General features: G+C 32.0%; 1 protein-coding gene across 1 annotated transcript; it reads left to right on the plus strand.

The window, feature by feature from the left end:
• The first annotated feature begins 10,500 nt into the window (after window positions 1–10,500).
• LOC126689218 (anthocyanidin 3-O-glucosyltransferase 5-like) lies at window positions 10,501–12,269 on the plus strand. The gene has a single exon (XM_050384326.1). It carries the CDS (start codon window positions 10,612–10,614, stop codon window positions 12,052–12,054), a length of 1,443 nt encoding a protein of 480 aa, XP_050240283.1. The 5' UTR covers window positions 10,501–10,611; the 3' UTR covers window positions 12,055–12,269.
• The last annotated feature ends 469 nt before the right edge of the window (window positions 12,270–12,738 follow it).

Raw genomic sequence — 12,738 nt, forward strand, 5'->3', positions numbered from 1 at the left:
AAAATAAAATAAGCTAATATTAAAGTCTAAACCCATCCCCGTCTCGCCCTATGGTGCGAGGTTAAAATCTTACTACCTTTGCGGGGCAGAAAAAATCCGTGTTGGGCAAAGCGGGAAGGGACGGGTTAAGTGGGAGCGGGGCAAAATTGCCATCTCTAGTGCTTATTACACACTACGTGTGTAAATACTCTAAAAATATTTTTACAGTTACACATTGTATGCAATATTTTTTTTTTCTATATTTATTTATTTATGCTAACATGAGATGTGAACTAGACTCTCCAAGCAAGCCAACCAAAATACGATACATGGTAAAGTAACAAAAGTGATCCCAACACAAGGAACATATTTATCTATCTTTCGGTAAAGTTTTTTGTACCTACCAAATTGTAATAATAGTAAAATAATTTATTTCGCTTTAGGAATAGGGAAAATAATAAAACATTAATGCCACAAGCCGAGTTAGAATTTATTGGTGAATCTGCAACACCTGTCGTCCTATTTTATTACTCTTGTATTCCATTTTGAAATGTCTCAAAATATAGCACTCTTGAAAAAGTTAAAAGAATACGATGTTGTTAACTTTTCTAATTAACTTTTTATTTTATTTAAGTGGTCAATACTCTTTTCTGATTAAAAATTAAACTAATGAGGGTTATACAATGTACAATATATTTTTTCCTATATTTATTTATTTATGCTGACATGAGAAGTGAACTAGACTCTCCAAGCAAGCCAGCCAAAATACGATACATATGGTAAGGTAACAAAAGTGATCCCAACATAAGGAAGATATTTATCTATCTTTCGGTATAGTTTTTTCTTTTTTTGTACCTACCAAATTGTAATATTAGTAAAATAATTTATTTCGCTTTAGGAATAGAGAAAAAAAATAAAACAATAATGCCACAAGCCGGGTTAGAATTGATTGGTGAATCTGCAACACCCGTTGCCCTAATTTAATACTCCTTTATTCTATTTTGAAATGTCTCAAAATATAGTACTTTTTTAATTTACTTTTTATTTTATTACTCCTTTATTCTATTTTGAAATGTCTCAGAATAAGAAGTTGTTAGTACTTTCCTAATTTACTTTTTATTTTATTTAAGTAATCAATACTCTTTTTTTGATTAAAAATTAAACTAATGAGGGTTATTTTAAAAACTTATATATTCTTATATAAAATGGACAAAGTTTAGTTACAAAATTGGTTGTAACTTAAGATTACAACTTTACTCAATAAAATAAACATTACTGCATATTTTGAAAATCTAACCGTTGAATTGCAAGTTCTTTATGTTTTTAATACACACAACAAATTTTGTGTCAATCGGATATAATCTATAAGTTTATATTTTATGCATAATTTTAAACTACAAAAATTTACAATTTGAACAATATATTGATGACACAGCTATTGATTTTTAATTTTTTAGAAATTTTGCAAGCATGGAAGATATAAGAAGAAGATGTAATCAAATGGTGGATTTGTCAAAATTCACCTTCAATAAAAAGATATTGAATAAAACTTAGTTTTAGGCTTCAACCAATTTGTAGCTAAACTTTGTCTATATATAAAATATTTTTATTATATAATATTTTCTTAAAATTTTTAATTTTGTAAGAAAGATCAACAAATTGACACAGAAGGAGTAAGAAGACAGATATAGTCCTAAGGATGACCAAAGCATCTCTCTCTTCTTTTTTTTTTTTTTTTTTTCTAAAGACATGAATATAAGCTTTCATGATTCTTCTCTATAAACTATAGCATGAGTTATCATATTTATTTTTCTTTTCAGATAGGAGGATGTTTCCACTACCCTTCCCAAAGTACCTACTTCATAAAGGTTGGTGGAAGAGTAGACTAAAAGAGAGAGCATCATTGCTTCCTTCCAATTCATTTCTTATCAAAAGGTTCATTTGACCCCACATTTTTTAAAAGTTTCATGGATTTGTTCCATCTTTTCCTTTTTTTTTTCTTCCTTTTTTTTTTTTTTTTAAATCGAATAATATTGTGTTGAAGAATTAGGTGGGGACAGCAATCAAAGTCTACTGTTTATTCTTGTTAAAAAAAAGTTGCAATTACTAATAGAATACAAGTGAGCTGAAGGATCAAATAATCAAATGATTGAATTGAGCACTCTAATGGTGACAAGCTGGAGTCCTCTTAAGTCCTCTTGCTCAAGAGTGCTTGAGTAGCAGAATATAGAATGCCAAAGTTGCCCTCTGCTTGGAAAATGAAATAACAATATATATGTAACAAAGAATTGGTATAGTTTAATTGGTAAAGTCTTTTATCTATAAGTAAGGAACTTAAAGAGTCCTCTTTGCCTTTTCTGGAATCCAATTCCAAATTGTATGCAACCATCACATCAAAGTCTCCCATACTCGAACGAGTCTATGTGATTCTATCTGAAAGATCCGATCATAGGGTTGGTTTTGGAATTGAATTAATGAGTCTATTGTAATTTGTAATAGAGTGAGATGTCAAAGGATACCATGCTGTCCATGCTAAGGTCCTAATTCCCAAGATCATCTCAAACCTACCTTATAACATCAAGTTCTCCTTCTCTTTGCTTAAGGGGCCTTCAATGTATCTATGTAGCGGGCCGATTCACTACCCGTGAAGGTGGCATAGTGGTAGGAAGTTCTTATGATCCATCACTTTGCAACTCTGAGGATGTAGGTTTAAGTAATAACTAACTTCATTATTGTACAGGCAGTCTCACGTCATTCATGAGTAAAGTTTTAAGTGGTTTGGGGATAGTGACCACACATATGAACTTTTTTTTTTTTTTTTATTAAAAAAATTATAATAGACCTATATGCAACCAGTTATTTGATATAAAAAAAATGGACCTTGGAGCCATTGGTTATTTGATAAAAAATGGACCTTGGTGCCATCTGAAAGGACCTAGGCCTCTCCAAATCATTGATTGACCATCCTTTGCTTTCCTGGCTATTGTAGATCGCCAATTCAAGCATTTTGTTTTATTTAAATTTTCCTAGTGTACCAGCCTCCATTTCATGCTTGGATAGAAGACTCATTTTTTTTGCTTCAATGTTTACCATTATGTTGTTAGTGTAACTAGCATAAGGCAGATGATTATTGATCATAATATTTGTACACTATTAGCTCTTGTTGTTAAGAGCACAATGTATCCCCTTAATTAAGGACACCCCCCCCCCCCCCCCCCCCCCACAAAAAATTAAATAAAATAAAAGGAAAAAAAGAAGATGAAGAAGAAATGAAGGAAAATCTAATACTTGATCATTTGGTACGCACTTAAGCTTCTATGGAAGAAAGAGCACTAGGATATTAACTCAAGATATCATTATTATATTTCGTTATCTTTAGGTTGGCAAAAACTTATATTAAAAAAAAGAAATATCTTTTTGTTGGGCTTGGAATATATAACAAATATAAACTTGCTTAAACGTTTCAATTAAAGTGCCATGATTTATTGATAGAGCGAATCCTTTACTAAATCAGTACCCAATATCATCATGAACCACATTAACACAGATAGTAGATCTCTTTTTAACTTTTCGGAATTTTTTATTTTTTTTATATCTACAATATTTGTCGTCTCCAATGAATTCTTGCTTTAAAAGTGAGATTGCCTTTTATTGTTATTTATTTTTATATTACCTTTACTTATTATAATAAACAAAAATGTACTAGTGGGGAGTGTGGTGTAATTAACTGATTATATATTTTAGAGAAACAAAAGTCAGATCCTAAGATAAGTTTCGATTATAAGCAATTGGTATATATTTTAGATTATTAACTAGTTAGTAGTTAGTGGCTTTTTTTTTTTTTTTTTTTTTTTTTAAGGAAAAACTAGTTAGTGTGCATGAATGATGCAATTATAAATTCGTTATTAGTTCCCCCTAGGCCGTAGGCCCCAAATTATATTGCAATTTGCAAGTTGCTGGCTGGTTTTGCCTGCGTTATGTGAAACATGCATAACTGTTATTATCAGACCGACCAAGACATTTTTATTTGAGTAAACTACATATTTGGTCCTTATCCTTTAAACTACATATTTGGTCTCTATCTTTTATAGTATATTTCAATTTGGTCCTTAACCTTTTAATTGTGTCAATTTAGTCCCTAACCTTTTAGTGTCATGTTAATTTAGTCTTTATTGTTATATTTTGGATGAAAATTGATGACATGTCAAATGGTCAAAATAAAATTATAGCATATTGTCACATCAACAAAAACTAATTTTTTATTTTGACCATTAGACGCGTTATCAATTTTCATCCAAAAAATAATAGTAAGGACTAAATTGACACGATACTGAAAGGTTAGGGACCAAATTGACACAATTGAAATGTTAGGGACCAAATTGAAATATGGTGTATAGAATAGAGACCAAATACATAGTTTACCTTTTTTATTTTTATAGTGGAAAATTATCAAGGACCAAGACAATTTCAATGCATGGAAACTTGGACTTCCTCACTTCCCTTGGTTTACAAAGAGACCCTTGAGAATATTGCCAGAGAAAAATAAATGCATTCACATTGGCATTATATTTAAATATTATATGCATATGTTAATATAGTCAAAAGTATTCTCAAAAAAAGAAAAAATAAATAACATTGGTATGTCGTAATAGCTTAAGAGACTTTACCAGTTGAACTATAACTGGAACTTATGGAATAATTATTCTTTAAATTGAAGAATAGCTATTCCTCTTTAAAATGGTGCATATAATAAGTTTTAAAATTAATATATTTCCAAAAATATAAAGTTTCCTTATATATCATTTTTTACAATCTTTTCATATGTAACTATCAAACTTATGGATAATAATAGTTATTCCATTACAATGTCTTCTATTCTCAATAATAAAGATTACTATTCCTAATGATCTACATTCAATGTACCAGATGTACCCTTAATATTAATGTATGTACAATTTTATAGTATAGTGTAAATTACAACTTACCCACCCATGATTTGGCCGAAATTTAAGTTACCTACCGGTGGTTTGAAAATTGATACTTTACTTATTTGAAGTTAACTCAGTTAGAGTTTTGTAACCCACTTATGTTAAAAATATGGTTAAATATATAATTTTACTCTAGTTTTACATCTCCCTCCTCTAAAAACACAAAAAAATATAAAAATACAAGATCAAATAAGATTAAAAAAAAAAAAAATCTAGTGGAACATTTACATTATGGGATTTCAAACCACAGGTAGACAACTTAAATTTCGGTTAAACCTCTGGTGGGTAAGTTGTAATTTACCCTATAGTGTGTGTGTGTAGAGAGAGAGAGAGAGAGAGAGAGAGAGAGTATTTTGAAGAAATCACATGCAAAATAAAAAGCCATGAGGCGTTGGAATGGGGAACCAAGTGAACAGACATTCAATTATTTTATTGCCTAAGCTAAAGAATTATCAATTTTTAGAGAACCACAGTTGTTGTTTTTTTGTGTGTGTGTGTGTGTGAAAAACACACATTAACACAAACTCCACTCAAAAGTCTAGAAACACAATAATTAAACTCCATTTTAGCTAATAGATTTATAATCCAATGTGATCATTTTTAGGGGTTTGTTAAGCATATTTTGGTTGAAATGGTATTTTACCTGATTCATTGTGAATAGTCTAAGAACATGTAGTTTATAAAAAATTCAAAATTGGATGTGAATCTCTACCTATGCAACTTGCCCTTTAATTTCTCTAAAGTAAAGTCCTCTTAGCCAAGATAATTTCAACCTTAACCCTAAGTCTTTTCCTTTTTCCCTATATAATTGCAAGAAGGAGAGAACGAGAATGATAACATTTATAAGTGAACTTCCAAACTTACCTCAAAATGAATATTTTTAATTATTAACTTGAGCATTTATTAATTAAAATCCCATTAACAAGAACTTTATAATTCAATGCAATTATTTAGTTTCTTTTATAAAGAAAACCAGTGTATAAATTCCCCTACCTCACTTGTTGTAACAAGACATTGAAATTTCTGAATGCTGTGATTTTCTCTCGAATTTATAGATCTCTAGATTTTGTCATTGTCTTGGGGTTTGATTTTTTGTTTTTAATTTTTTTTTTTTAATGAGTTTGTTAGTATAATACTGAAATAACATGATTGGACTTTTATATTTAAAAAAAAAAATGTTAGGATTTAATGTGACAGAGTTTCCTTATAAGTAGGACTTTTTTTTTTTTAGAGTCCAATAAGTAGGATGACTTTGATTCTTCTTGATAAATATTATAATTAATTTAAAAAAAAAAAATCAAAGCTCCTTATTCATTCATATCAAAGTATCTTCAAATAGGGTACCCCATAAACTAAGTGACGTATAGGAAGATTGAATAATTTCACCGACATTCATGTTTTTTTTTTTTTTTTTTTTTTTTTTTGGGAGGGGGGGGGGGGGGGGGGGTGGTTACCGACATGCATGTTAGTTTTGAAAATGATACATTGTAATAAGGTGCAATTGGCATTTGCTACGGTACAGTTCTATTTATGGTTCTGTATGGTCATATGCTCTATTTATTTTTTGTACATTTTTTTAATAAACTTTCTCTTTTCTCTAGTGAAATATCTTTACTTTTTTTTTTTTCTCTCACAGCCACTCATCCCCTCACCCTCAAACTCTCTCTCTCTCTCTCTCTCCATCAAATTCATTCTCTCACCCTTTGAATACTGACCAAATTCCTCTAATAAAGAATAAATATTTAATTAAAAAGAATAAATAAAGAATATTTAATTAAAGTGGTAAAAAGAATAGAACATGTGATATAGATTGTATTATAAAGTGTTGTATCAAAATAGAAAAAAGTAACTTTTTAATGTGTTAAAATAGTATTTTTTTTATTTTTTATTTTTTAACAATACTTGATGCTAAAGCTCTAACATTTAACAAACTACTTCTATTCTGTGACCAAAGTTAGTGGTTTTTTTTTTTTTTTTTTTTTTTTTTTTTTTTTTGGGAGAAAGAACAAAGGTTAGTGAAGTTGATACGCATTTTTCATTTTTTTTCTTTTCAATTTCTTTGAGTTTTAAACATGTAAATTTTTATAAAATTTGGTACACACAATATCACCTAAAATGCTACCAAACCCAGTTTGATTGTCATTCACATCACATGGTACCGGTTCCTATCTAATTCAGTAGCATCTGTACGTATGATTAATAGCACCATTATTGCTACATGTTTTCAACGTACTCAATAGTCAATATCATGTAGCACTATTTTCTTTTAATAAAAAAAAAAAAAAAAAAAAATCTCCTTTTTGCAATGTTTCTTTAATTCCTTCGCATATAGTTTTCACTTTTCACTTCGGGAAAAAACTGACATAAATACTTGAGTTATTATATCTGAGAACGTGATTTAAAAATTACATTTTTAGTTTATGAAAACACTGTGTAAAATAAACACTTCTTTTTAACTTTTAATTAGCTATAAGCTTATAACTAAAGTCAATGAAGTTGATACGCATTTTTCCTTTCAATCTCTTTGAGATTTAAACATGTAAGTAAAGTTTTATCCCCTCATGAGCATTTGGGTGGTAAGTTCATGGGTTTGAAATTTAACGTACACTATACCAGTTTAAAGTCAATTTACCATACTATCAATCAATAGTATTTCTAGTATGTCTCATTAGTTGAGAGTAGAATAGTCTAAAACATCACTTATATATTAATAGTCTAAAGCAATCGCACCATGCAATTGCACTATTTCCTTCACAAACTTTTTTACATTTTAAACTTTTTACATTTTCTTAATATTTTTTTATTTAATAGTTGAGATTGAAAGTTACAAAATGTAACTTTCAAACTCTATCCTTCAATACTATTGCATTAGGTGTAAAACCCTAGATATTGTACCTGATTTCAATCCCATAGTAACAACTAACATGCATGTCAGACTGCTAGTATGACAATATGTTTGTATGATCTATTTAGAGCATTCTCATCAGCTCTCTCATAAAAAATGCCATTTTGACACTTTAAAAACTTATTTTATCATTTTAACACATCATTTTATAACATATCATTTATCAGATGTTCTATACTTCAATTCTATACATTAAAATAATATTTACAACACATTAAAATAATATTTACTATACATTAAAATAATATATTAATTACTCCCTATCATCCTCATACTCATCGTCAACAACAACGACACAACCCCCACTGCCGCAACAACGGCCACCAACAACCACTGCCACAACAACACCGGCAACCACCACCGGCACAAACTCACAACCACCAATGCCACCTCAAAAAAAAAAAAGAAAAAAAAAGACACAACTAGAGAGATCGGCACAAACCCACATTTACCAAACCAAACAAACCCACATCCCAAACCCACCATCGGCACAAACCCACATCCCAAACCCACCACCGGCACAAACCCACATCCACATCCACCACTGGCACAAACCCACAAACTCGAGATCGGCGTGGCGAGATCGGCCTTGCGAGATCGGCGATGAGAATGCCAGACAGAGACGTAGAATGATGGCATGCTGTTGATCGGTGAGGTCGCCGTATCGTTGAACAATGGCGTACGTAGAACGATGAGATGGTGAGGGAGGGTGATTTGTGATCGGCGGCTTGATCGGTGAGGCCGCCGTACCGTTGTTTTGAGGGTGAGGGAGGTGATCTAAAGAAGAAAAAGGGAGAGAACATGGGTCGGAGAGAGAGAAAACAGTGAGAAGAGAGAGAAAACGTTGAATTAAATATTGAGAGGAGAGAAAAAATGTTGAATAAAAAACTATTTTTCTGAAATGGCATTTGTGTCCATACCGTCTCATATTTGAGACAGTACTGTAGCATATTCTAAAATTATAGAACATATAGAACACCTCATGAAGCTTGAACAGTAGTATTTGGTGTGCCAAATGTCAAATATTTGGCATTTGACACACCTAATAAAAATGCTCTTATGGTACGTACAGTTCCATAATTGGCATTTGTTATGGTACAGTTCTATTTATGATTCCGTAGGGTCATATGTTCTATTTATTTTTTGTGCATTTTTTAATAAACTTTCTCTTTTCTCTAGTAAAATATCTTTTACTTTTTTTCTCTCACAACCACTCATCCCCTCACCCCCCCCCCCTCTCTCTCTCTCTCTCTCTCTCTCTCAAATTCATTCTCTCACCCTTTGAATACTAACCAAATTCCTCTAATAAAGAATAAATAAATAATTAAAAAGAATAAATAAAGAATATTTAAATAAAGTAATAAAAAGAATAAAACATGTAATATAAAATGTATTATAAAGTGTTGTGTCAAAATAGAAAAAAAAAAAAAAAATTAATGTGTTAAAATAGTTTTTTTTTTTTTTAAATAATACTTGGTGCTAAAGCTCTAACATTTAACAAACTACACCGATTCTCTGACCAAAGTTAGTGAAGTTTTTTTTTTGGTGTGTGGAGAAAGAACAAAGGTTAGTGAAGTTGATACGCATTTTTCAGTTTTTTCTTTTCAATTTCTTTGAGTCTTAAACATGTAAATTTTTTATAAAATTTGGTACACACAATATCACCTAATTGAAATGCGACTTGCCAGTGCCAGCAAACCCAGTTTGATTGTCATTCACATCACTTGGTACCGGTGGCATCTGTATAATAGCACCATTATTGCTACATGTTTTCAACGTACTCAATAGTCAATATCATGTAGTACTATTTTCTTTTAATATATATAAAAAAATTAATTAAAAAAAAAAAAAACCTTTTTGCAATGTTTCTTTAATTCTTTCGCACGTAGTTTTCACTTTTCACTTCGGGAAAAAACTGACATAAATACTTGAGTTATTATATCTGAGAACGTGATTTAAAAATCACATTTTTAGTTTATGAAAACAGTGTAAAATAAACACTTCTTTTTAACTTTTAATTAGCTATAAGCCTATAACTAAAGTCAATGAAGTTGATACGCATTTTTCCTTTCAGTCTTTTTGAGATTTAAACATGTAAGTAAAGTTTTATCGCCTCATGGGTATCCGGGTGGTAGGGTCATTGGTTTGAGATTTGATCATAAACTATACAATTTTAAAGTCAATTTACCATACTATCAATCAATAAAATTTCTGGTGTGTCTTATTAGTAGGGAGTAAAATAGTCTGTTTAAAAGCTAAAACATCACTTTTATATTAATATATTAAAAAAAAGAGTAAATCTTTGTAAATTTTGGTACACCTGATGCAGTATACCATATTGGCTTATCCTAGTAGCTAGCAACCCCAGTTTGATAGTCATTCACATCACTTATATATTAATATATTAAAAAATAAATAAATAAATTTTTGTAAATTTTGAAACACTTGCACATGCAGATGCAGTACGACCTTATGGACTTGTCCTACTAGCCATTACTAGCAACCCCAGTTTGACAGTCATTCATGAGATGGTACGAAGTGTTTCAGACGTAGAACCTATAGTGTGAAGATGCATATATCTAAAATACTTTTTTTTTTTTTTGTATTTTTTTGTCATTCACGTCCCATGATACTGGTTCCTATATTACCAAGTATCCTTTCTGTATAATAGCCCCTTCATTGCCACACCATTTTGCCTTGTGTCTACAGTTCCCACTTCTTCCTTTAATAAGTTCATCCATGGAAACCTCAAAGCCTCATGTAGCATTACTTCCCCTCCCTGGAATGGGCCATATGATCCCATACCTCGGTCTTGGCAAACTCTTTGCCACTCACCACAACTTCAAAGTCACAATCTTCCTTGTCAGCATTGATCACTCATCACAAACGGAGTCCAAAACTATCATCTCAGAAATGAGCAATGAGCTCTGCAACATTGTGCAACTCCCCCCAGTTGACATCACTAGCCTCGTTGATCCCAACGCTACAATTGGTGTAAGGCTCCCTGTAACGATGCGTGAAATCGTGCCAGCCTTGCGGTCGTCAATAGCTACACTGAAGCCATGTCCAACGGTTCTCGTCACCGACATTTTTGGAACTGATGCTTTCTCAGTCGCTGAAGAGTTTAACATGTTAAAGTACGTTTTCTTTCCTTCACATGCATGGATCCTTGCATTGACTATCTACACTCCAATACTAGATGAGGAAGTGAAGGGCGAGTATGTTCACGAAAAAGAGCCACTGAAAATACCAGGTTGTGCTTCTGTTCGTGTTGAGGATTTGTTTGATCCTTTATTGGATCGGACTAATCAACAATATGATGAGTATGTGCGTGCAGGGATTGGGATTAGAATGAGTGATGGGGTTTTGGTGAACTCTTGGGAGGAGCTTCAGCCTAAAACTTTTGCGGCTTTGAGAGATGATAAACTACTTGCTTGTGTACTAAATAGACCAGTGTACCCAGTTGGTCCAATAGTAACACAATCAGGTAACTCATCCAAGAATGACTTGTTGTTTGAGTGGCTAAACAAGCAACCAAATCAATCTGTGGTGTATGTGTCATTTGGGAGTGGTGCAACACTCTCACACGGGCAAATGATTGAGCTAGCTTGGGGTTTAGAGATGAGCAAGCAAAGATTTGTTTGGGTGGTACGAGCACCCACCGAGGAATCTGGGGATAAGGCATATTTGAATGGGAGGAATGGTGATAAAAATCATGACCAACTTGGGTACTTACCAAAAGGGTTCGTGTCAAGGATCCAAAATGTTGGACTTGTGATCTCAGATTGGGTTTCACAAGTGGACATCTTGAGCCACCCTTCTATTGGAGCGTTTATATCTCATTGTGGATGGAGTTCAACACTGGAGAGTGTTTTGAAGGGTGTCCCTATAATTGCATTTCCACTCTTTGCAGAGCAAAGGATGAATGCTACGATGCTTACAGAGGAATTTGGCATGGCAGTCCGATTGCAGGTTTTGCCGTCGAAGAAAGTGGTGGGAAGGGAGGAGATACAAAAGAAGGTGAGGAAGATCATGGTAGACAAAGAAGGGCATGGAATAAGAGACAGGGTTAATGAATTGAAATATAGTGCTGAGAAAGCTTCGTGCAAAGGTGGTTCCTCCTACAACGCACTGTCTGAATTGGCAAAAGGCTTTGAGGCCCGCATGCAACTCCAGAACTAGAAAGCTCGATTGCCCATATAATCCGTGGCCGTGAGTGATCATGCCTGCTAGTCCTATCTAATGTTTTTGTCATAGCCAATCCATGCAATAAAGTACAATAATAAGAACATGTTAGGATTAGTATAAGATGTGAGGTATCATTTGTTCATTTTTAAAGTTTCTCTCAAGTTTCAAGATTTTTGTAGTAAACGAGAAAGTATACTATGTTTCGGTAATACCAACTCAGCATCTATTTTGATATTTTCTACCAAATAAATAAGTAACACCTGTTTCAAAAAATCAGGTCAGACTACTTCAATAAATAATTAATTTATATTCTCAATAGTATAGAAGATTGTGATTAATTTATTGAAATAGTCTGATGTGATTTTTTGAAACATGTGTCACTCATTTATTGGGTAGAAAATACCAAAACAGATACTGAATTAATATTACCGAAACATGGTATACTTTATCGTAGTCAACATTTTATGGTATTGATAATTAAAACACTTACGTTTCAAATCTCTCTCATTCCCAACTATTGCACAAAAAGAAGAAGTAGAGGTTTTGGTTGCTATGTGCATTAAACAAGATACAAGATATATACATAAACATCATTTTAAAATAAGAGTGCGTTTGGGAAGCCGTTTTGCGCTTCCCAGACGCGTTTGCGTTTCTGCCTTCTTCTTTTTTTTTTTTTTT

Source organism: Quercus robur, chromosome 6 (genome assembly GCF_932294415.1).
Source record: "Quercus robur chromosome 6, dhQueRobu3.1, whole genome shotgun sequence".
Lineage (NCBI taxonomy): Eukaryota > Viridiplantae > Streptophyta > Magnoliopsida > Fagales > Fagaceae > Quercus > Quercus robur.

Coding starts and splice junctions, on each gene's coding strand:
- LOC126689218 (XM_050384326.1), top strand. CDS start 10,612: ATGGAAACCTCAAAGCCTCATGTAGCATTACTTCCCCTCCCTGGAATG.